This window comes from Protomyctophum parallelum (assembly GCF_964188405.1).
Source record: "Protomyctophum parallelum genome assembly, chromosome: 10".
NCBI classification, from domain to species: domain Eukaryota; kingdom Metazoa; phylum Chordata; class Actinopteri; order Myctophiformes; family Myctophidae; genus Protomyctophum; species Protomyctophum parallelum.
Genome location: NC_139704.1, coordinates 26,164,902 through 26,190,997, shown reverse-complemented (window position 1 = coordinate 26,190,997; position 26,096 = coordinate 26,164,902). Strand labels below are relative to the sequence as shown.

At 44.2% G+C, this 26,096-nt stretch overlaps 1 protein-coding gene across 11 annotated transcripts in view; it reads left to right on the top strand.

Moving 5' to 3' along the window:
• kcnma1a (potassium large conductance calcium-activated channel, subfamily M, alpha member 1a) overlaps nt 1-26,096 on the top strand; it is a 263,823-nt gene that overhangs the window by 109,043 nt on the left and 128,684 nt on the right. For all 11 annotated transcript variants that reach the window (XM_083775288.1, XM_083775287.1, XM_083775296.1 and 8 more), the window contains exon 3: nt 5,219-5,280. In XM_083775288.1, the coding sequence (XP_083631414.1) occupies nt 5,219-5,280 (62 nt within the window). The remainder of the gene's footprint in view (nt 1-5,218; nt 5,281-26,096) is intronic.

Here is a 26,096-nt window from a genome sequence, read left to right as displayed (position 1 = left end):
CAGTGCAAGTGAAAGTCTGGCATTCAGAATGCACTTGAGTACTGTATGAGTAAGTACAAAAGCATTGGCATCAGAATATGCTGTAGCATATGGGGCGGCAGTGGCTCAGAGGTAGAGTTCGATTCCGGGCTCCCCCAGAGTTAGTGTCGAAGAGTCCTTGAGCAAGACTCTGAACCCCTAATTGCTCCTGATGTGCAGGTTGGTGCCTTGCATGGTTTCCTCCTCCATCGGTGTGGGAATGGGTGAATGTAATGCACAATCTCTGTAAAGTGTCTTGTGACAGAAGATCGTCTTTTCTTTCACCCGGAAAATACATTTTGTGGCTGTGATTTTATTCAGAGATAAATATGTATTGTATTTTTTAGTAACGTGGAGACGGACGGCAGGCGATATGTTCACTTCCGGTTAATTTGTATCTGTTGCTCACAGTAGCTAGAACCATGCATAATGTTGGCAAAGAGTGTAATCTATCATAAATCATGCACTGAAAAGACCACATGGCGTAAATTTACGTAATTGGCGCTTAACCGCTCGATTAGACTAGCGAATGTCAAAGGACCAAAAGTACTCAATATGCAGAATGTCCCGTTTTATCATATAAAAAAATATAGACTGCATGTATAACATGATTTTATGATAAAGGTCAAAGTCAAAAACCGTCTCGTCGGGGCTTTTATTTTGTAGGAGGCGGGGATGCCCCTGTCTGGTGTGCTTCTTCAGGGTTTGAACGCAGTGATACTGATGTGCTGTGGCCACTGAGAGTCATCACTATGATTGTGTGTTTGAGCTCAATAGAGAGAGAGGGGGGAGAGATGGAGAGAGAAGGAGGGAGAGAGGGTGCAGGGGAGATGGAGAGAGAAGGGGGGAGGGATGTCTAACCCATTCTGACCTGAGATCAGATTCATACGAGGTTTCCACTGGACACACACTGGTCTGATTAACCCATTCTGACCCGAGATCAGATTCTAAAAATGTCAGTCGCTCTTCGATTTTTCAAAAATAGCAGACCTACAAGCTCGTATGAGCTTGTAGATCTGCTATTTTTCAATAGCTAAAGCATAACATGATGCTGACACCAAAATGGGTGCCCGTTCAGAATGGGTTAAGACAAATTTCTTCCTCGGGAGACAAAATAATAAAGAACCTTGAAAAGAGATGGAGAGAGGAGGGGGAGATTGGAAGAGCGGAAGGTGGGGAAAATAGAGATTGAGGGGGAGAGAGTGATGGGGGAGAGAGAGAAGGGCGTGGGAGGAGAGAAAGAGAGCTCTAGATGGACAGGCTTTCACAGATGAATAACTGGGTCATGATGACACTTGTGATCTCCTCAGCTCATCACGGGGGCTTCACTGTTGACTGCTCAGCTATTTAGTAACTGAGTACATGTACTAAAGTACTAAGCATTTACACTGAGTAAACTGTTGCGTTACTCGAGTTGGAGAGTTTTTTTTATTCTTTATATTTCTACTCCACTACATCTTAGGGGCAAATGGGATAATGTTGAGTATATGGCTACTAGAATTTTGCGGCGCACTTGTGTCTAACGCCATGAAGCGGTCTGTGTTGTTGTCGTTTCTCTGTCAATATCGTGTGTCCGAGTGAGACACACACACACACAAAGCGTACATTTTGAACGAAGGCCGATCAGCGATGTGTCTTTGGCCACTTGACCGTGTTGTTCTGTGTTAAGTTGTTTTTACTTCTCTGTGAATAAGAGAGAGAGAGATAAACCAAGTGCGTCACAGAGCGAGAGAACTGCAAAAGACTGGTGTAGGAATGCTGTCATGTGATTGGCCAGTAGTCGCAGACCCCACAAGGTTTGGTTGAAGACACAGAGGTCAAGACAGCGACGTATCACGGCGACAAAGCACAGGCGTGAACGGCACTTTGGCATAGTCTGTAATACGTCACGGTGTATGACTTGGCCAGATGAACTGGCGCACAAAGTTGTGCGCTCCATGGGCACTAATAGGCCTATGTGGGCGTGGAATTCTTCCAAATGTAATTATAGATAATTATCTCCCATGTCCATATTCTAACCTGTTGTGATTTGGGTTCGTAATGTCTATATTTTTAGGTGTTAAATAGGGCCTTTAAATTATTTTTTAGCATTTCCACATAGTTTTATTGCTACCGTTACTCTAGTAACATCTCCAGCACTCTGTCAGGCTCTGTGTGTCCCGTTGCATTTCCCTTTGGCAGGATGTGATGCTTTTATCAGTTTACATGACCTTATTCAGCTCTTTGTCAGTTTGTTTTCTCCGTCTGACACTTTCTCTTTGTCTCTCTTTCTGCCTCTCTCTCTCTCTCTCTCTCTCTCTCTCTCTAACTCTCTCTCTCTCTATCTTTCTGTCTCCCTCTGTCTCTATCTCGTCTACCTCTTCGTCTCACCCCGTTTCTCCCACAGAGACGAGGAGAGGCACAAATTAGCTTAGAGGAAGGAAATGTCATTGTGCGTGCGTGCATGCGTGTCGTTACAGTAAGCTAATAGCTAATTAGCCGTTGGGCTCTAGGTCAACTAAAGCATGTCATTTCCATCTCAATAACCCCCTAAAGTGACATGGAACCCAATCATGTGTACACTCTCAGAGTTACAGACCCATAAGGCTCCCATTTTTTTCCCTTATAACCGTCAACAATGTAGCATGGGAAGTTGCCCCCACCCCCCCACCCCCTGGTGTGGAAACCCCTCAATGTAGCATGGGGAGTTGGGGACCCCCGCCACCTGGTGTGGAAAACCTACTGCCCTTTTGAGAACCACTGCACCGCAAGCTAACTACTCCCCCTTGTGGGGGAATGAAGCACAGCTTCTAATTGTAGCTTCTAATTCAGGTTCAGGTCAACCATAACTAGTTGGATCAGATCTGATGATGCAATGTCCCCCACCACAACCTCCCCAACCCCATCTGTCAAGCAGCTTCCTGGATAATCAGCCCAGGAGAGAGAGAAAGAGAGAGATAGCCTCTCATTCAGAATGTAATCATAGCATGTCGGCTTAACCACTTAAACGCCCATATGGTTGACTGGAGCCCCCCAGGGCTCTGCACTAGTGTAGTGTATATTGTGTTCCGTTTTCTGTTATCGCGGGGAAGGCTTTCGCAAGGAAAGTAGCCGATCGACAAGCTTAGCTCACACACTCTCACCTTACCCACTATACGGTTTAAGTGGTTTGAGCCCTTTCTGGCCTGGCCTGCTTTGTGTCGTTCGCTTTGATCCTTTGCACGCATGGCTTTGTATAGGCCACCGACCCCACCCCGCTCCTGCTCTGTCCAAACTACAAGCCCCATGCCACCGCATCCCACACACTCTGTCCAAACTCCCAGCCCCATGCCACCCCCCCATCCCCTCCCCACCCCACTCCTGCTCTGTCCAAACTCCCAGCCCCATGCCACCGCGTCCCATTCAAATGCAAGGGGAGGTGTTTCCGTATAACCTGGGAACGCGCTGGCCATCGATCAAGCCAATGGTGCGTTGCATGAAGGTAATCAGGCTCCCCATCATCTATAATGAATGCTGCTATCATCTCCTCTGGCTGATAGAGAGGCCTGCTATTGTGCGATTGCTGAATTGAATAGGATAACATTCAATGTGTGCCGTGAGAGAAAGAGAGAGAGAGAGAGAGACAGAGACAGAGAAAATGGGTTGACAATTGCGGATCCTTTCACGGCGGTAGACCGCAGAGGAGACTTTGTAAATTATGATTATGTTTGAAGTGATGTCGACGAGCAAGCGTATGTCACCAGAGATAATTTTTTGAGTTTGAACACTGGTGTTGCACACTGGTGTTTTTCACCCAACAGGTGTTTTGCACCCAACAGGTGCACATTTTGCACTTGATGATGACCGATGTTGTATTATGTGAGGGGGGGCTGGAACTCCATATTTCCAGGTGGGGGTCTGTAGCCAAATACAGATAATTCTGGGGGTCCTTGACATGAAATAGTTTGAGAACCACTGACATAGAAACATAGGTTTTTCAGAAAACTGTTAGGACTTGGAAGCCATTCTTTTAGAGTCGGCCTCAGGTCTAAGTGGGTTAGTATGGGCACACCAGTCCAAGTGCTACCGTCACCTTGATTCATAATGCACGTCCACCGACGGCCCACACTGTGCCTTTACTGTACCAGACGGGAACACGAGAAAGCGTGACCGTCTGACCTGCTCCAGCGTCACCACACGGTCCGAGCCGTGACTCAGCAGCGTCGTCGAGGTATTGCTCAGCAGCACTTGATATCGATGTAGTTTTGGACATAATGAGGTTTCCACCCGACAGAGACGTGCGTGCGTGTGCGCACGTGTGTGTGTGGTCCCCTGCAAGGACACCCCACCACCTCCGGGTCCCCGACACGTCGTCACACAGAGGGCTAAGGTTACCCATGTGTGGCTTTTCTTTCCCCTCCTGTGTGTGTGTGTGTGTGTGTGTGTGTGTGTGTGTGTGTGTGTGTGTGTGTGTGTGTGTGTGTGTGTGTGTGTGTGTGTGTGTGTGTGTGTGTGTGTGTGTGTGTGTGTGTGTGTGTGTGTGTGTGTGTGTGTGTGTGTGTGTGTGTGTGTGTGTGTGTGTGTGTGTGTGGCCTCAATTTACAACCACGTGTGTTAGCCGGGCGCCGTCTTTCATTTTACAAGCATCCATTATTCAACTCGGGGTTGTTTACGGCATGGTCTTGTTTTGTCTGCGTGTGTGTGAAAAAACGTAATATTGAATTGGCATTATATTTCTTGTTGGCAGGAGTCTACTGAATGCCAGGTTTATATAACATGGGAAGGGGATGGATTGTGAAACATCAGACGCAATAATCATATTCATGCCATCAAATTACATGTAGATATTTATCTACATGTAATTTGTATACTGTACTGTAATGTATACTTTGTGGCGCTACAGTAGGTGAAATTTTTTCTTGAAGAAAAGCTGTTTCTGATAATAAAATATGTTTCTGATCATGTGGGTTTGATTTCCTGGGGGGGCGGCGGTGGGGGGAATCCATGCCTCTGTTTTTGATACCCCCCATGACTGGTGGGGACACAGTATGTTTTGGCCCTTTTTCTGGTCAAACTGGATTTTATATGCTTGATATTTTATGTTTGATAATGTTCAATCTGTATAGAGCTGGTGGAGAATATGTCCCGACTCCTCCCCTTCTGTTTTTATTTGTTCATTTCATTCCTTTTTTTGACTATTCTGATGATAACATGTGCTTTTCTCTTCCTTTTCTCTTTCCAGGTGGTCTTGGTCTTTGCACTCAGCATCGGGGCCCTTGGAATTTACTTCATAGACTCTTCCGAGTAAGTATTTAAATTTTCTTATGATGATCTTTGAGCCAAAGCTCAAACTATCCTTGGCATTGACGCTGTGTTCCTGACATCCGCTGTATACATCTGTCATCCTCATGAATCTACATAACTGAATGAGAAATAGAGTTCTTCTGTGTGCATCCTTTATTACCTCAGTGCACACCGATTGCAAATGTGGTGGGTGTACAGTATGCTGTATGTGCTTGCCCCCCCCCCCCCCCCCCACACACACACACACATAAACACATCTGTTTCTTTGGATTTGTCAATGGGGGGCCTGTTTGTTTCCATGGTAACAGAACAGGGATGATATCAGTGCCGTGACTATATCGCTGTCTGTGTGCACGCACGTGTGTGTGTGTGTGTGTGTGTGAGAGAGAGAGAGAGAACGAGAGAGGGGGAGAGAGAGAGTCCATCGCTGGCAGTCACCCAGCTATAGAGTGAGAGAGAAAGTCCATCGCTGGCAGTCATCCAGCTATAGAGAGAGAGAGAGAGAGAGAGACCATCGCTGGCATTCATCCAGATATACATAGCACAGCATCCTGGCATCACTCCACTGCTGCCCCACCCACACCAGTACTGTACCGTAGCTACTTGAAATCCCAGCATCCATATTTTGGGCGTAACGATTGGCCAAACGCAACAGATCTGATCTACAAGCTCAAAACGCGTTGTCAGATGTTTCTGGTAATAAAATGTTTCTGATCATATGACATAAGGAAAGGAGACGGAGAGACATGTTCTGGAGAGTGATACATTACAGTGAGCTGAATGGCGCAAATCTGCAGGATTCCAGGCCAAATCAATCTGGATTCCAGGCCAAATCAGTCGTACCAAAACGTACCAAGTACAGTCGCAACTAAAGTCTGTTTTACAAAACAAAAATCAGTGTTTTCCAGTAAGTGATTCATACACTCTACAATCCTCCCACCCACACCATGCCTTCGTACCACTACTATTATGCTCCCGGTGTACTGTTGTATACTTTTTCTTGTCTATCGAGTGGAATCCTCATACATTATGTGAAAACGGCAAAAGTAGCAGATCTACTGTACAAGCTCAAAATGTTTCAAGCTTGTGGATCTGATGCTGTATGTACAGTATGACGCTGTGTTATGATCAAGTATGGTGTTAATTTACGAGAAAACACAAAAAGGTTGGAATCTGGGGATGAGAGGTTTTCTGCCCGACAGGCAGCAACGTTTTGTTCATCATTAATGTGTTTTCTTCTTATGACTGTACTTCTGTATCTGTAACTCAACTGCTGTGCTTCCACTGGTTCCTGCCTGCGGTATCAATAGAGGTATATTCTATTCTATTCTTCCTACAAACCAAATAGAGTTTGTGTCCGGTCCTGGCACCAAACACCGAAACTCGAACCCTGCAATCAGTAACGACCAGCGCCTCAGAGTGAATTTGAAGACTTAACACAAGGTTAAAGTACAAGTATACAGCCCAAAGGTTCTAGCTGTATCTACAGCAGGTGCATGCCACGGAAATTCAGTTTGCAAATGCAGCTTTCGAGTTGCACAACCATTCCATAACACCTATTTTTATTTTTTTAAGCTCCATAGCATTGTTGCTTAAGCTTACTAAACTGATGACAAAGGCAAGAACAATAGAACCCAACAGCCTGGCTGGCTATTGTAAGTCAGTTGCTGGCCGGCTCCATATATTCAAATCTAGGTGATGATCCAGTCTCCATGACGCGCACCATATGGAGCGTGTCTTCAGTTTGATGAGGTCAGATCAACATATGGAGTGTGTGTGTGTGTGTGTGTGTGTGTGTGTGTGTGTGTGTGTGTGTGTGTGTGTGTGTGTGTGTGTGTGTGTGTGTGTGTGTGTGTGTGTGTGTGTGTGTGTGTGTGTGTGTGTGTGTGTGTGTGTGTGTGTGTGTGTGTGTGTGTATAATTTATTTTTATCAGAAATGACAAACAGATGACCGCTTCCTTTCTCTGGTGTCTAGAGATTGTGGAACAGCTACAAGAGTGTTCACTAAATAGCCCTTCAATGAATCAATAAAGCAGAGTCTTTGAATCCATACGCCGATAGTTTCATGAGTAGTAGGAGCTCATGATCTATTCTATGATGTCAAAGTCTACGCTGAAGTCCAAAAGTACTTGCCTTCATGTCAATCTGTTTACCAATATTGAAGTATTTGGTCAATTATATAAGGGGTCAAGCCCAAAGGGCTTATTGTATTTATCTTTTTTTTTTTTGCAAAAAATGCAGTTCTGGCTAAACCGTGCAGTCATTTTTTGTACAACTTGGCAATAGGGCTAGGCCAAACGGTGAGGACACAAAGCCCACAACCTTTGACCAAAGGGTGGCACTATAGCACTCAATTGAACATGCAAACTTTTAACAGGCATATAACTCATGAACTGTTTGACGATCAGGCAGCAATAAAACTTCAATACACATATGCGTCTCCTCGTGCCGAACAACCTGCGTCTTCTGACTTTTGACCTCTGACGATCACCCACTATTTAGAATTATGAATAATTTCTTCTGTCGGTGCTCCAGGCCAAACCGTCATTTTTTTATTGCCTTTGGGTTCCTTTACTTTGGGAGACTTACTTCTCTACAGCATACCAAAAATAAATCATAAAATGCCACAAAAAAAGAACACCCATCATATTATAATGTCATCCTTATCTGTATCTCCTTCAGAGTCAGGCAATCCCAAAACTGAGGGGATATATATCCAGCTGGGTGGTGGATTGGAAAGCGGAGGATGTAAGACATGGGGAAACAGAAACATATATCTGTCACTGCCAGGGGGATAATGAAGGGAGCTGTACTATGTCTGGCTCCCGCTACCACGTGCGGCTGCCGGCTTGAACCGTAGGTGTCTGACAGGGTTATAGAGAGTCACCGCTGACAGTCCTTCCTCCCCGGTTTTTGGTTCCTGCATTTTTCATTTGGTAGCACTCGGTGTGGGTGCACGTCGTGCCGCCTCAGGTTCCCGATACTGCCTTACAAAGCCAAAGTGCAGAGACTACGAAAAAATAAATGAACTGAGAAATGGGTTTAAAAGTGTTTCAACCGGCTCAGCCAAATGAGATATCGACATATAAGTGAATATATCTGTTCTTGAGGTAATTGCTTATCCGCAAAAATCACGAAGGCTAATTTGACCTTTGGGATACACAAATAAGTCTGTGTGTCCAAAGACGTAGTTACTGCACTTTGGCCCTGTGGGGCAGTGTAGGCGAGCGGTGAGTGCATCGATTAGACTGAAGCTCCTTGATGTTGTTGCAAACAGCAATCAAGCTCACAATGTTTGGTAAAGGGGGGGGGGAGGGGGCCTAGTATAGACCCCAGGGAAACTCCGGTCAAAGGAGTATTATCACTGTTGTTTGGTAAAGGGGGGAGGGGGAGAGGGCCTAGTATAGACCCCAGGGAAACTCCGGTCAAAGGAGTATTATCACTGTTGTTTGGTAAAGGGGGGAGGAGGGGGCCTAGTATAGACCCCAGGGAAACTCCGGTCAAAGGAGTATTATCACTGTTGTTTGGTAAAGGGGGGAGGGGGAGAGGGCCTAGTATAGACCCCAGGGAAACTCCGGTCAAAGGAGTATTATCACTGTTGTTTGGTAAAGGGGGGGGGGGGGGGGGAGAGGGCCTAGTATAGACCCCAGGGAAACTCCGGTCAAAGGAGTATTATCACTGTTGTTTGGTAAAAGGGGGGGGGGGGGGGAGGCCTAGTATAGACCCCAGGGAAACTCCGGTCAAAGCAGTATTATCATTGTTGTCGGGCAGATCCCTCTTATCTCCATATTCTAACTTTGTGTTGGATTTCCCCCCCCCCTGTAAATTAACACCCTACTTGATCATACTACAGCGTCACACAAAAGCATTAAAAGTAGCACATCTTGAGCAAATCAAACACTTAAAATGGCCCAAACAGTCAGTGATCCACTGTGTCTTATTTGTCTCCTAAGAACACGGGGGGTGTATCTCTGTTATATACAGTAGCCTACAGATAATGAGGTGTACAAGTCAAAATGGGGAAAATTGCTCAAAAGCAGTTGTTCAAAGCTAGCAAAAACAAATCTTGTGCTGCTAGATGATCAAATCAAGCTGTGGAAATGTGGATTATAATGCAACAGTAACTGACTGAATTGGGACACATCATTGACTCGAAGAGAACAACAACCTCACATCACAGACAGGCCTGTATTGATCTCCGTGAGGAAATTCAGGCGTTAAGATAACACATTATAATAATCATCATCATCACGTAAGGATTAAAAGCACTGCATTGTCCGTGTTCTTGCCATACAGTTGAATTGACGATCTTACACTCTCGGCTACTTTCTTTGTGTTATATTTCCATTGAGATTTCTGCTTACTTTTGTCTGTGCCAAATGCCAATTCTGTACACATTTTCCTGGGCCTCTTGTGCCCCTAATTAACCTTCCTATTCTGGGCATGTCATTAACTCATTTTACTGCAGGTGCCGTGTAATTATATATTTATTTTGTATATTTTCCAATTCATAATTTTTTTTCTGAATTTCCCTACGTTTTGAATAGCCCAAGTGTATCAAACGGGCTTAAGTGGCACTTGAACCCTATATAGCATTCTTCTGATGGGGTGAATCTTGGGCAAAAATAGATCTGTTGTAAGCTCACAACATGTCTCGTTTGTGACGTGTTGTGAGCTTGTACATGTACATGGGCTTTGCTTGTGCATGTACATTCAGCACAGAGATTTGATGTGGATGGAATTAATGGGAAAATACTGGTGGACTTAATATATGTGGGCATACAGTATACTGTAGAGAGCTTGGGGGGTCAGCTAGAGTGTAAGTGGTTAAGTTGAGGATAGACTGACTGTCTCTTCTCCTCACTTACCTACATCCTCATCATGGTAATCAGCTTAAGCATGACCCTAAACCACTGGGGTCTCCATAGTTTTTCAGGCCAAGGACCCCTTATAGCTGCAGAGAGAGATGAAGCAGGGATCCCACACTGCGTAAAATGTGATTGCAGATTAAACGTTTTCATATTAGGTTTTTAGTAACATTTTAGTAATGTTTAGTATGTTCTCTTTTTTTTGTAAGGTTGCTTGTTTTCTGTATGGGGGGGACTACTAATGGAAATTAGGATTCTTGCTAATTCCGGTGTATTTAAATGGCATTTTATGTGTGGTGTTTATGAATATATGCCGTCTAAATAAACATAAATATAATATTATAAAACGTATAAATAATATAAAAATAATGATTCGGTGGCCTTCCTATAGTAACTCTGGGGTCTTCAACTATGTTAGAGAGAGAGAGAGAGAGAGAGAGAGAGAGAGAGAGAGAGAGAGAGAGAGAGAGAGAGAGAGAGAGAGAGAGAGAGAGAGAGAGAGAGAGAGAGAGAGAGAGAGAGAGAGAGAGAGAGAGAGAGAGAGAAAGAACCTGGGCCCAGAGCAAGCTGTTTAGCTGATTGAGGGGCCTTTAACAACCTAAACAGGGCTTTGAGTTACAGTCCACCATACTGTTTACTTTCACTACTACAACAGCAGCAGCCAGGGCCATTACACCAGTGTTAAAAGGCAAACAGAAATGACATATGTATGCGTATGTTCCGATGTTCAATGCAAGAACAAAATTAAATCGTTAATCACAATTATTTGCATGACAGTGAATTGTCAACTTAAATTCTGTTTCTGTGACAGCCCTACATGTACACATTATTGACCTCCTACTATCACTGTATATGTAACAATGAGTTGGGACTTGGGACACATTTTTGAGTCATGGAAAAACATAGAAGGTTTCCGCTCGGGTAGGTTATTGTGGCACTATAAAAGGCCATTGTGAAACGGTTGGTATTTATTCCTCTGCCTAGTGGGAATGTGTGTGCAAAATATCCCGTATATCTCACGTTGCGTTCATGATTTTTAAGAGATAGAGGTGTCACACAGAGAGAGAGAGAGAGAGGTCTCACACACTTTTCCCTCCTTGTTGAAAAGGTTCAGATGCTCTTCATATGACCTTTATTGCCGTCGCCAGGGAAATGGTAATGATCGCACACATCGATTAGCTTTGTCATCCTGTTAATGGTCTTAATTAGTTTCTTGTCTGCGTCTCGTGACGCATGGCTGAAACTATTGTAGTCTGTCTGTCTGTCTGTCTGTCTGAATTAGTCCAGTGGACCGTGCTGAAAACAACGCTGCCACTTGCCTCAACTACGCACACCTCTAGTTATGAGCGGGCCAAGCACGTAGTGCAAACTGTAGTAGGTAGTATGATCGCTAACGCCGTAGGGCATTCATTTATGAAAAAATATATAAAAGGTAAATATATAAGATACTGTAAGAGGTTTCTGCCTGACAACAACAATGTGATCAAAAGCAGTTGGATGGATCCTCCAACACCTTCAGCTCGCATAGGAAGTAGTCTCGCGCAGCCATACAACTATTCCACAATCTATGCTATATAGAGTCTGGAACTACACCTCCCAAAATCCGAGCAAGGATGCTTGGCATCTATTTCTGCTAAGCAGTAAGCTATATTATGCTTAGATGATTTCGATTTATATTATGATAGATTTGCATGACTGTAAAGACAAAAGGGAAGTGTGGAGGAGTCATACTCATTTTCAGAGCTTCCCCGTGTTCCAGACTGTATGACCGGAAACATCAAATTGTGGGAGGCAACAGTCTGGCCACGCGAGACTACATGCAGAGGAAGCAACTGTGTGGGGGTCTGATGATCTGATCTGAGACGAGCCTTTTATGTCTGCCTCAGTGAAGCTAGACGCACACAGACAAACGTGGCCAGCCAGCCAGCAGGTCCCCCTAGAAAAGCTGTTTTCCCCCATCCTTTTCCTGCAGGCGGGCGTTTCCTAGCAGGAGGGGTGTGTGTGTTGCAACGTTCCACCACAACAACACACACAGCTCTCAGAGAAGACTAGCACCAGAGAAGTGAGAGCGGGCGAGGGACCAGCGTAGACTGGCAGGACTCCTAGTTGACAACCCTTTCTAGTTACCGTGGGAGCAACATGAATGGATGGCAATTACAGTTGCTAACTTTGTTAACCGCTAGACCGTCTGTCCGCATTCATTTCTATTCAATGCAGTGTTGCGTTGATGATGATGAATGGCTCATATCACATCGCTCTCTGTCTCTCTCTCTCGCTCTCTCTATTCTGCAGTCTGGCATTTAGTTGCCAAGATGATGCTATTTTGATTCAGAGCGCGCAGTACAGCACATCACAGAACAGCAGCACCAGTCACTGCTTATGAGTGATTTTGGGCTTGTTTTTTCTTTAAAGTACCTTGTAAATATTGGTAGTTTTTTGGATTGCTTTTACATGGCCTTTTTCTAAAGTGCAGATGTAGCCTACAAGCTCACAATAGGGACTTTAAGCAACGACATGTAATTCTTCAATGCGCTGGACATGATCAGCAGTGGAAAGAGGAAGGTGCTGGAGAAATCTGTATTGTTCTAAAACCGTTTTAATAAACATGGTTAATATGACATATGATATTAGTGTTATTTCTTCATTCAGAGCATGCCAACACATTACACAGCATAATGCCCCGTTCAGACCAAAAAAAGCTAGAAAAGAAAGCAAAGCTAAACTCATTTCGAAGCTGCTTTTCTTTGAGAAAGTGGGCGTGTACAAGGTACCTGTCACTCAAGCTGCCTGGACTGGCTTGAGATGAGAAAGAAAACAGGCAGTTTTTTAGCAGATGCGCATTTGAAAGTCTAAAATGTAAAATAGCGAATGTAGAGGAGAAATAATTATATATTTAGTTACATAACCTATTTATCGATGAATAAATAATATAATCTTGGTCAACTTGTTTGTAAATAACCGAACGGACCGGATCTCAATCCTCCCCTGTCTTCAGTGCTCATCTCTCCCCTGCACTCCGCTCTCCTCTCCCCCTCTCGAGCGAAACCCTCCGGGCATTTTTTTATGGCTCTGTATGTAATGTTAATGTTGATTTAGCAAGAGCATACCGTAGAAATACAATTGTATATATACAGCACATCGTAAAAGCAATTAAAACGGCTTATGTTTATGTGTGATTTCCGGACATTCAGTCCCAAGTCTCCCCCGCGGTGCTGTCTGTCACTGACCCTCCTCGGCTGGCTATCTCCTCGGCTGGCTATATGTGGCAGTAGGAGACCGCTCTTCCACACTGCACATTATCATTTACAGTCCTCAGTTCAGGACAGGTCGGATCAGGGATGTCCGCATGCATATCATACAACTGATATAATATCAATTATTGATATCTCTCGCGCGCACACACACACACACACGTGTCCCCGTGTCGGGCGCTCAATATCACACACACACACACACACACACACACACACACACACACACACACACACACACACAGGGATTGTGTTCTATCTATCTATAAATATAGGCTATCTACTGTCTTTCAACTTTTGCTATGAGGTTCATCGATAGGCCTACATGAACGCAATAAACAAATTGAAATGATTCCCTCAAATAAATCTTATCTATGCCATTGGTTTATCGATTTCAGAACGCAGCAAACCAATCACAAAACACAGGCAACATATTGCATAAATAAAGGTATGATTCACGGTGCCCATGTTTCAACAATCAACATAGCTACCGACAGACACACACACACACACACACACACACACACACACACACACACACACATACACACACACACATGACGACCGGCACATGAGCGCAGCCCCGAGAACCCGCGCTGCTTCTCCCCTCTTCTCGGGGAAAACTCTGACACAACAACCGTTTGGAACTATATTGTTAGTTGTTTGTCTATCTATCTATATCTGCTAATTTATCAACCGTGTGTGTGTGGTGAATGCAGGATCAATTCTCCCCAGAAAAACTGACAATCCAGTGGGAACACGGAACACAACCTGTTTTCACCGCTTCGACAACTTGTTTCTCATATAAACTTTCATTTCTATCGATAAAATCTGCTATGGTCTTGCCAAATATCCATTCATATTTCATATACAGCCCATATTCAAAAAGTTTATTTTTTAATTCGGAGATTCGGGCCGCACAGCTTTTGGAGAGGCAAATGGTTTTGTGAAATGATCTCAACTCCGCCTCCTCAAACCACGCTGTGCTCTGATTGGCTACACGCAGCTTTTAAAAGCTCCAGCTTTTCAAAGCAGCTTTCAAGTTGAATTTTGGGGAGAAAAAAATAAAGCATAAAAAAAAAAGCTGTTCATTCCAAACTTCAAAACGCAAAAGCTGCTCTGCATAGAGATAACATGGGACCACGAAGCTAAAGCAGAAGCTAGCTTGTGCAGTGTGAATGGGGCTTTACAGAGGTGATGGAGCAATCGGTGTAAATGTATGACAGCTATAATTTCAATAAACATGGTTATGACATGGCGTTGTAGACACTACGTGGAAGTGTAGGTTCTCCCGTAGTTGAAAGGGCTGCGACGGAGAGCAGGTTTATGTATCGAGCACTGATCCATTTCCGGTTGCCGTATCCGACAGCCGTAGCCGTCGTTGCTTAAAGTCGCTAATGTGTCGCATCGCAGCTTGTAGATCAAATAGCCGATGTACTGTATAGGTTCAGAGTGCAGCCTGATAGTCGCTTCTTTTTGGGCTTGTTTTCGTGGACCTGGCCTCTTGTTTTCTCTTGCTAAATCTGGCAACACAACACAGCGTTCAGCACAGCGTCCTCTACAACCCACAGCCCAGTCTGTTAATACCTCATCCCTCATGTCTTCCTGCCTCTCTCTCTCTCTCTCTCTCTCTCTCTCTCTCTCCCCCTCGCCGCTGGCTGCTGTGCCTGCCAGTGAAACAAACAGTTATGTAGGACGGCACACAACACCACTGTGTCTCTGTGCTGCAGAGAGAGAGAGAGAGAGAGAGGGATGCCCTCTTTCCTTGCTCCACTTTATACTAGCTCTCTCCAGCTCTCACACTGTGACTTCACTGTGCATCCAACTCTGTCTGTCCCTATTGCCATCTTTCTGGCTGTCTGGCTGTCCGTCTGGCTGTCTCACTTTCTTTATATCTTGCAGCCTGGAGAGGGACAAGCTGGAGTTTTAAATACATTGTTTTCAATGAGGGCGGCGCAAATAAGAGCAATTTTAGGCATGTGTGCAACATGACAACTGTTTTAAAGTATTGTGCAGTAACAACTAAAGTCTCTGTAATGTCTATGTTGTACGATTACTATAAAACAATCTAAAATATAGGGATTTAAGATCATTAAAGCTGGGCTGTTGCCTGAGTCCAATGCCTTTCTGCCTACTTCATGTCCAGGACTTGTCCCTATTTGTTGTCCCCATTCTCAATAGAAGTCTATGTAGAAGTACAACATTAAATTATTATTTTTTAGGCGGGTGACCCCCAAGTGGTCCCTTGGGGGGGTCTGTGTATTCCTCTGACTTATAGACGTCTCTTTATTCTTTATTAGGATCCCCATTAGCTTCCACAAAGTGGTCGCTAGTCTTCCTCGGGTCTCTCTCCCTCTGTCACACACTGTACAGTGTACACACCATCCCAATGTTATTTGTGGCGCACGGCTCGTGTGGACTGTCGGTGCGACAATGCTTGAAAGAATGTACTTTCTGACCCGTGGTGAGATGGCAAATTAGGCAAAGATGTGCTCGTTTGTGTCAATGAGCAAACATTGTAGAGACGCCTAAGTTGTTACAACACAACACAGGAACCCCACCTAGTGTTTTAGGTCGTCCAACAGTTTCTTAACCACTCAGTGGGAGCAGCACCGATATAGTGCTTGCTGGTGGTGCGCTGAACGCAAGTGCGTTCATTCACTGTGACTGGGCGTCCTTAGTGAATGATATCCGTCTGTCGTTGTGGTGTTGATAGAAAGTGAAGGTACCGCGTCGCTGTTGAGTCGTGTCTGTGTTCTTATGAAGCTGGGCTTCCGACACATCTGCTGCCTTACGCCTGTGTTACAGCTGAAAGTGAACACAATTTGATAGGAAACTAATGATGGTGTAACGCAACCATGCATCCGCATTCCGCAGTAAGGGCGAAACTGTGCTGATAGTTGCACAGAGTTGGTGGAAAACGCTAACAGCGTCCAGTTTGTTAAATTGAAAAAAGGTCTTCGAGACGCCCTGCATAACGGAATGGTCAATGCCTGTGTGCAACGTCAGATCAAGTGGTCAAGGCAGTGAGGAGCAAGAGCGGGTTACAGCAGGGTATGACAGACATTCCCTGAATTAGTGTGCGTGTGCGTGTGCGTGTGCGCGTGCGCGCCACACACCAAAAAAGGTAATGGCCTTCTTTGCCAAAGAGGCTGCGTGCTTGAGATCTTATTCATGGCGGCCAGTGTCAGTAACTCTATCATTGGAGCGCGATCAATGACAGCCGTGGAGAAAAAAAGAGAAACAGTGACTAATGCTTAATGACTAATTAATGGGGTAAGGCGAGGAATATGGTTGAGCAGTCAGAGATGCCTGGCAGTCTTTTATGGTGATGAAGGGCAGCTCATATGAAGGTCTCTCCCTTTCAGGGCAAGTGCAATGCCTTGCCGTGGTGGAAAGTAACTAGCTTTAACTATAAGTACTGTACTTAAAGGATGCCTTCGCCCATTCCCAACCTATTTGTATATAATTGGTACAGTATAATATGGTACAATGCTTATCTACTCACTCTGTCTCAGAGGAGGGCTGTGGACAGTTCAGAAACCTGCCTAGTGCCTGTGTACCAGTGACATTCGCGAGGGGGAATCCAAGGTAATAGAGACTGCAGGCTTTCAATTCCAGGAAAGTTAACCTGCATGGTATAATTCTTCTCGCATTAATAAAACAGATAATCACATAATTGAAATCTTGTTTGAAAGAAAGTTTTTATTTAATTCAATTTTATATTTAAGCTTGCTGGGGGACAGGCATGTCTGCAACAGCAAAAAACTAATCTAATATACGCACATCACTTAGTTGAGGTGCTGGTTTGGGAAGTGACAGAGAACAGAATAAACCTGCACACTCATCTGCTCCAATGTAATTTATTTTGTAATTTACTTTTGCCAAGGCTCTTCATCAGGTCAAAACTCTTGACCTGATGAAGAGCCTTGGCTCGTCAATAAATTACATTGGAGCAGATGAGTGTGCAGGTTTATTCTGTTTTCTGATGTCTGCAACAACACAACTCTTTGCATACAAACGGAACATTAGGCTATTCTAACTTACCTTAGAGCTTAAAAATAACTGCATACAGTACCACAGTGGAGTGGTGGACAGTGCGTCCCGGGTTTGAGTCCTGCGTGTCACTCCCAGACTCTCTCCCTGTTTCTCTCTCTCTCTCCACTGTACAATGAATGAAGGGAAAGAAAAAAAAACACAAAACAGGTTATGAGGTTACCAGGTAGGCAGGTACCACGTTCCTCCTTTGGTCCTTGTCAAACCCACATTCCTATGTGGGAAGTGGTGCTTAAATGATCTAGTATCCAAAACAACATCAATATTAGATCAGTAATATGTAGCTTTGATGCCAGCTGGCATTAGCCTATTGATGGGGCGAGTGCTTTCTCAAATCCTTCAGTAGGTTTCAATCCTCAAGGTAAATGTATTTCCATTAGTTAGTCATGCACCAATTATGAAAGCTTGACTAAACAGAACTTGAATGATGTTGGCAAGTCAACAACTGCATGTTTAATACCTAGTTTTGACAGTACATGAATCTTTCATAAGTTTGTAAGAGCAACTAAAAGTCTGATCCCAATGTCGGCACGTGAAACGCATGCTCAAGTTACTGCATAGCCTTCACTCAATCCCTGATGATGATGACTGATTGGCACAGTTTTTCAACCAACTTGGAGTCAGAAATTAAATGTGACAAACTACCCGTGGATCAAGTCATCTGAAGGGAACTGAAGGGAATCGAATACACAGTAGGAGGTGCAGATTTAAATGCTTTGTGTAATCGTTTTATGCAGGCAGCATCCGGACAGTTGCAGTCAGGGCTCGACGCTTAGCATTTTACCAAGTAGTACGTGTGCTCCTAAATTGAAAAATCTAGTAGCACACAAATTATTTTAGGAGCACGATGAAAAGTTATCAAATAATGCGTTTTTGAGGGGCGCCAGCCCCTCCTATATACAGCTTTAGTCCCCACACGTCTCAATATTTGCCATTGACAATGAACAGAGAAATTAGGTCAAAATTCCGCTAAATATGACGTAAATTAAACATTAAAACATTAAACGACATTGACATTGAAAGGACAATTTATGTCATATGTAAACGAGCAAAGTATGGCCAGTATGAGATGATTCATGATGTATGATAAGAGTGCCCCTCACTTCACACAGGTGTGATTTTTCTTTAATAAAGTGATATGAGGTGAGGTAGGGGCGGGCAGTATGGCAAAATATTATATCACAATATCTTTTCAGAAATGATCACAATATTGATATTCATCTGGATATCATATTTTTTATATAATCTATATAATCAATTTGTTTTTATACTGATAGACTATTAGTTTGGAATGCAGATAGATAGATAGATAGATCGGACATCGGAGATATATAGGCTACACCTCGGCGTGGTGGAAGGAGGTGGTGGGGGGATCTTTGCCCTTTTTACGTTGCTCGTTATGCAGGCCAGTGAGGCCACTGACTAGCTCTGGTCCATAGCTCTAGTCTAATGCGTTGCATTTAGAGTTATGGACCTGAGCTAGCCACTGACTAATATATCCAGCCAGGTCGGTCATTTGTATTGTGCTTGTCCATCATTTTTGTAGATTTTTGCAAAGCATTCGATAGCGTGAACAGGAAAGCTATGATGCATATACTGCTCAACTATGGAATACCAGAAGTAACGGTGAAAGCAATAGCAGTGATGTATGAGAACCCTGTCTGCTTTGATGGACCAACAAAGGAATTCGAGACAACCACAGGCATCCTTCAGGGTGACACACTCGCTCCTTTTCTCTTTGTCATTGTCGTTGACTACGTCCTTAGGCAAGCGATGGATACCATCTCCTCCAGAGGTCTCACAATAGGCAGAAAATCTGGTCGTCAAAGTCATAAGTGGCTGACCGACCTTGACTACGCGGATGACATCGCACTGTTTGCTGAACACATAAACTCTGCTCAAGAGCTTTTAACATCACTAGAAGTGTCAGCAGCCAAAGTTGGCCTATTGCTCAATGCCAAAAAGACGGAATGCCTGCTTCTGAATGAAGACTCTGTTCACCCAACCATCCGCTCCATGGACGGCAGTGACATCAAACAAACTGAGGATTTCAAATATCTTGGATCATACGTAGTCAGTAGCAGAAAGGACTTCCTGACAAGGAAAGGACAGGCCTGGAGTGCTTGTAATAAGCTACATCTTATATGGCAGTCAGACATCTCAAGAGCTACCAAGATCAACCTGTTCAAAGCCTGTGTGGAAAGTATCCTTCTCTATGGTGCCGAAACATGGACAATGAATAAGGAGTTTCGGGTTCGTCTTGACGGAACATACACAAGACTCCTCATGCGTGTCCAGAACCTCTCATGGAAGGACCATCCCACAAAAGCTCAGATTTATGGAGGCACCCCCCCCATCTCAGTTGTGGTGGCAGAAAGAAGACTCCGCTTTGCTGGACACTGCCACAGAGCAAAAGACCAGGTCATTTCGGATATTCTTCTGTGGAGACTACCCTGCCCATCAAGAGGAACACGACCTCTCACTTTTCCAGATGTTCTGAGTAGGGACACAGGACTGACTGTGAATGAACTTGGTGTGGCAATGAGCAACAGAGACCAGTGGAAGCAGCTTGTGTCGCAGATCTCGAGGGCACTCGAAGGATGATGATGATGTATTGCTGCGCACACGCTTTTGTAAGCGAGGTGCTAAGCAAGGGTTATTTTGGTATATCAATTAAACCGTCCACTCCATGTGCGTGCGCACGTGCACTCTTCACGTGCGCAGCTGCACGCTGTTTCACCCACGTTTGGTTAAAAGTTATATCAAGTGATGTTTTAACATTACAAACTTTCTAAATAACTTTAGTATTCAACGTGTCGGGGTCCTAGCAACTCCTTCTGTCTTCTGTGCTACCATGCTATCCTGCTGCGTTCGCTCCGCTGCTGACAGGGAAGAGAACTGAGAATCAACACAGGGAGGGGAGGGGCGGTGGGAGCAAAGGGGACAGATCTTCAAATGAACGCCACATTGAGCCTCGATACGTTGTTAGCTTGTAGCTCTGCTCTTTTTGGCGAACGACACCGCCGTTCAGAAATATACATTTAGGTATAGAACCGCGACTATAGAATGTGCACTTGCTGTAGACAGAGCCTTGTCTTTATCACGATTAAATGGTCAAATCCTGTAGTCGCACCTGTGCTACCAATTTAATTTTACAACTCGCACAGTGATATTTTTAGTGGCAAATGCGAGCACCTAGTCGCACTGTCGAGCCCTGGTTGCAGTAGTTCATTAAAAGGTGTAAAAATATATATATACAGTATATTTCTTTATTGTTTTTCGCAGACAATAAAAACAACAGTTTTTGACAGGTGTCAAATGAAAAAACACCAAAAGGAAACTAAAAACTAAACGGAGAGCGTATTCAAGTTCAAACAGGTGTCGGAACAAAGCAAAGTTAGAAATAGACAAGACAATAACCAAACAATATCACTCATTCATACCGAGGAGTAGGGAAGAGAGCATATAATTATACTCCCTTTTTGAAGAAGGATAAACAAGCTCTATTATAGAACAGGAGCTCTGCCTGTCCTTCACTCTCAACATGGATATAAAGCCTTCTTCAGATGTGGGTCGATTCTCAATTATAGACATATAGCGTGTGGGAAATTTGCCCAGACAGATATTATTGCTGCCTCTTGCCTGCCACTGTAGTAGGGCAGAATTTTCTTTCCTGGCACACTGACATTTCGTCACAAAATGACCTTGCATTCAAATGGTCTTTTGTTTACTCGCCTTATCCTAAATGTAATCGGCTGAATTTGAATTGTACGTTGAATATGAGCTGCAGGTTTGTGTTGTTCCTCTAATGCCACACTGAGAAACAACGGCCATTCCTTATCAGCTGGGCATAACAAATTGTGCTTGGCTATGATATTTGAGAGGCAATCTTAGCCACGACCGCATGAGTTAAAAGACGGATAGAACATGCCAGCTCAGGCATCCACTGGCTTTGCGAACCTTAATCGGTTTTCTGATAAGGAATGCCAGCTTTGCCTGCTGCACACCAGCGAATAACTTCAGCTTTTTATATCTTAATTGGTTTTTTGGTTGAAAGGCAGAAGTGATGTGGTGTGTCGTTTTGGCCTTGCTAACATGGTAGCTTTTGCATAGCTAGTAACAAAGAAAGATTGTCAGGTAGAAAATGTTCTCTTGCAGAAAATTACTTGTGCGAAACTGATTCATTCAATTTAAAACCTTGACAAAAGGAGATAGTAAAATTCCCCTAACCAGCTTATGGTCATTTCAACAAGCGCAGTTCATAACGCTATAAACAAAACATTAAAAGCTGGGGGCGTGTTCTCTCCTCCACGTCATCAGTGCCCATACCCTGGGCGGGGTTGGCAGAAAGGGCCTTTCTGTGTGGAGTTTGCATGTTCTCCCCGTATCCCCTAGGGTAGGTTCCCTCACAAAAAACATGCAACAATCCTGGTCACTAAACTGCCACCCCCTGGCCAGCTGGGACGCCTGATGGAGGGGAAAGGAACTGGCTGGAATAACGTGTTCCCTACCCACACTACGTCCAACTGAGCAAACTCCCCCCCCTTTCAGGTGAAAAGAAGAAGCTTGGACTCCTCATGCATTGAAGGGAGCATGAGGTCAGTCCGTTGCTCTAACCAGGTTGGCAGAGGGAGTGTAGCAGCCAGGAGAGAGTCTAGAAAATAACACTGGACAGGATGACAACAAAAGAAAGTGCAAAAGGAAAGCAAAAAGGGCATTTGAAGAATATACATTTCAAAATAGATAAGAGCAACAGTATGTTGTTTCCATTTACAGTCTCCATAGCATTTTTGGTGAGAGTGCAATGTAAGTGTTTGTGATTATTCTGTGAATGACCTGTATTTAGAGTGCTTAATGGGGAATATAAATGGAAAGGGGGTATTTTTAGCTCCCCTACACAGGGAGGTTTTATGTGTGTATTGCCCTTGCACGTGCCACCACTCACTCTTATTTTAGTAACGGTGCCGCGACCTGAATCAATCACCGATGTGCCAACCTGCCCTGCTTTTCTCCTGACAGACCCCCCCCCCCCCCCCCTCCTACCGGCTGCGCTCACATTCATGAACTACGCAGCCCCACCTAGCGGTGGATGGCGGAATACTATTTCGGTACCCACCTTTACAGTCTATGGTGCCCACAACCAGCGAGAAATAAAATGGAACCAAGTTGTGACCCAATGGTGGCCAAATTGAGACCAGAAAGTAGGTTTTTTTGCCACTCAGTAGGCGTTCCCGTGTAACTTCTGGGTATGATGATGATGTCATGTGCATACCCTCTATTGTTGTTGTTGTTGTTATTTCCTGGTAAATCAACCTTTTTCTTTGCTCCAGGAGATGGAACATTAAGGTCAAACACAGGCTGATGTAGAGGGTTATCACTGAGGACTGGAGGCACTGGTGCACTGGTGGAAAAATAATTATATATATATATATATATATATATATATATATATATATATATATATATATATATATATATATATATATTTGTTATGTTTATATATTATATAAACATAACAAATTTCCTGCTTCTGACGGAAGGTTCCGCCAATTGGAATCCAACCGGCAACTGCTTCTGGCATAACGTTCCGTCTGATAAGCTTTATTATTGATATCAAACCGGATCGGGGCAGCGGTGGCCTAACGGTTTGCTGAGCGGTCTTGATATCGGAAGGTCGCTAGTTCGTATCCCGGACCAGCACGTTAAAATTACCACCGCTGAAGTGCCCTTGAACAAGGCATTGAACCCCTACTGTAGAGACCTTTTGTTCTTTGTGGTGGTTGACTGAGAGTACCTTTTTCCAACTGACTGGCTTTGTGCAGTAAACTTGACCAAAAAAGGGAAATGAGGAATGTCCAGGCGAAGAATTAAAGTTGAACTCAAAAGGTTTATTTGAACCAAGTTGAAAACAAAAATAAAGATACTTTTAGCATATAACTGTAACTGAGAATAGAAGGAGGTGTAGAACAAAAACCAGACGTAAAAAACTGTGAACCTCCAATCAACAACACCTGGCCCTCTGATGGCCAGGTCATTTATGTCCTCTCTGCCCTGTCTGTAGGGGGTGACAAAGCACACTAACAGGAATGTTAGACATGGCATGATGGCCCATACATGATGTGATGGCCTATAGTAGATCGGCTCCTACACACCGGCCCCAATTGTATGGTGTGTATAACTAAATACAATTTATTAATACAAAGTAATGAATGGAGCCGATTCTTCATATTGTGTCGAAATAGAAAATGACTTAACTTAAAAAATGTCTACTGGGGACAGGAGTCGTCTTCAAGCAGCAGACATAGTTTTGTGATGGGTCGTTCAAGAACACTGGTTTGGGTCTTGATCTTCACAGAACGAACTAGGCCTTTGGCATCTGGCATGGTTTCCATCACTCTTCCCAGAATCCATGACCCTCGGGGTGCTGTCGAGTCGACAATCATAACAATGTCACCCGTCTGAATATTTTTCTTCTTACTTGTCCATTTTTGTCGCTCCTGCAACAATGGCAAGTATTCTTGGGTCCACCTTTTCCAAAACAAGTCAGCCATATACTGAGCTTGTCTCCATCGGCGCTTGAGGTACATGTCAGACTTTTGAAAGACCCCCGGTGGTAGAATGGGTTTAGACCTCAAGGTCAGGATGTGGCTGGGTGTCAGTGCCTCCAGATCGTGTGGGTCGGATGACATGGTGGTGATGGGCCGACTGTTGAGAATCGCTTCTACCTCGCACAGGATGGTAAACAGGCCTTCATCATCAAGCACTTGCTGGTGTAAAACTGATAATAGGACTTTTCTCACCATTCTGATGAGCCTTTCCCACACTCCACCGTGGTGTGATGCTGATGGGGGGTTGAAAGTCCACTTGATGCCATCTTTCAATAAAGAATTCCTCAGTTTGTCCTGGTTCAGATTCATTAGGGCTTCACGTAGTTCTTTTTTTGCACCGACCAGATTAGTGCCATTGTCTGAACGGATGTGAGATACTTGACCTCTCCGACATATGAATCTCCGAATGGCATGTACACAAGAGTCTGTGTCTAAGGAGTATGCCATCTCTAAATGCACTGCCCTACTGGTCATACAGGTAAAGATCACTCCATACCGCTTGACAAGGCTTCTTGCTCTTTTTACTTGGATTGGTCCAAAGTAATCCATTCCAACATTTGTAAAGGGTGGCAGATCAGGAATTAGTCGTTCTTGGGGCAGGTCTGCCATTTTCTGTACTTTGGTCCTTCCTGCTACACGTCTGCACACAGTGCACTTGGTGATCACCTTTCTTGCTGCTGAGTTTGCATTTGTGATCCAGTACTTCTTACGAAGCTCAGACATCATGTGATTTCTTCCACTGTGGCCTGTGCACTCATGTATGTGACGTAGTATCAGAGTAGAGATTGGGTGATTTTTGTGCAGGATGATGGGATGTTTTACCTGTTGGGGCATGGCTGCACGGTTGAGACGTCCACCAACTCTTAATAAGCCATTATCCAACACTGGATCCAACTTGAATATGCAGCTTGTTTTTTGCACACAAGATGGTGCCATTTGCAACTTTGCCAATTCTTCAGGGAATGTTTGACTCTGGCTAATTCCAATGATGACTTTTTCAGCCTCTTCCATGTCATCTACAGTGATGTTCTGACCGCTCACAATGGAGTTGAATGGGTGCATTTTTGAAGCAACATTTTTGCTTTGGCAACGTGTAGTTACACCAGTTTCCTTGAGTTCCATTTCCTTTCTCTTTCTTGCAAGTTTTCTCAGAACATCTTTAAACTTCAAGTACCAAGCCACTGCCTTCTTAAGTCTCAGCCAGTCTGAGAAGTGAGATAGTAGCTGGTCTGTTGGGCTTTGTGTGTTTTGAACATTGGTTGTATATGAGGCAACCTTTCTTTTGACCTCTTGGTCATCCACTGGGTTAAACTGTAAATCAACGTAGTTAGCTGGCCAGTCATTTTCAGAATTCATGAGAAACGTTGGACCTTGTATCCATCGTTTGCATTCAACAAACTTCTTGGCACTTAGTCCTCTGGAAGCGAGATCTGCTGGGTTGAAATTTGTGCTTACATACCTCCACTGTGACGTGCTGGTGTTCGCCCGGATCGCAGCTATGCGATTGGCTACAAAGGTGTGGAATCGTGTTTTTTCATTGGAAATGTATTTCAACACAGTCTGACTATCTGTCCAAAAGACAGACTCCTCGAGTTCCAGTTGTAGTTCTGACCTCAGCATTTTGTCCACTCTTACGGATAGTACTGCAGCTGTGAGCTCCATCCTGGGTACTGTGATCTGTTTCAAGGGAGCCACTCTTCCTTTTCCCATCATAAATGAAACTGACACTTCCCCTCTGCTGTTTTTCATCCGTAGGTAGCTCACAGTGCCATATCCATCTTCACTGGAGTCTGAAAAATGATGTAATTGGGAGCTTGTTGATTCTCCAAAGTCTTTTGGTTTGATGCAGCGAGGCACGCTAAAATCGGTCAGCTTTGTCAGACTAGATGTCCAGTCGGTCCATTTTTTAGATGTTGCTTGTGGAATGTTCTCATCCCATCCATACTTTTCTTTGCATAGTTCCTGGAGCATATTTTTCACAGGTGACGAAGTAGCTCCGAATAGGTGAACAAGCATGCGATGTTCGACTGGGC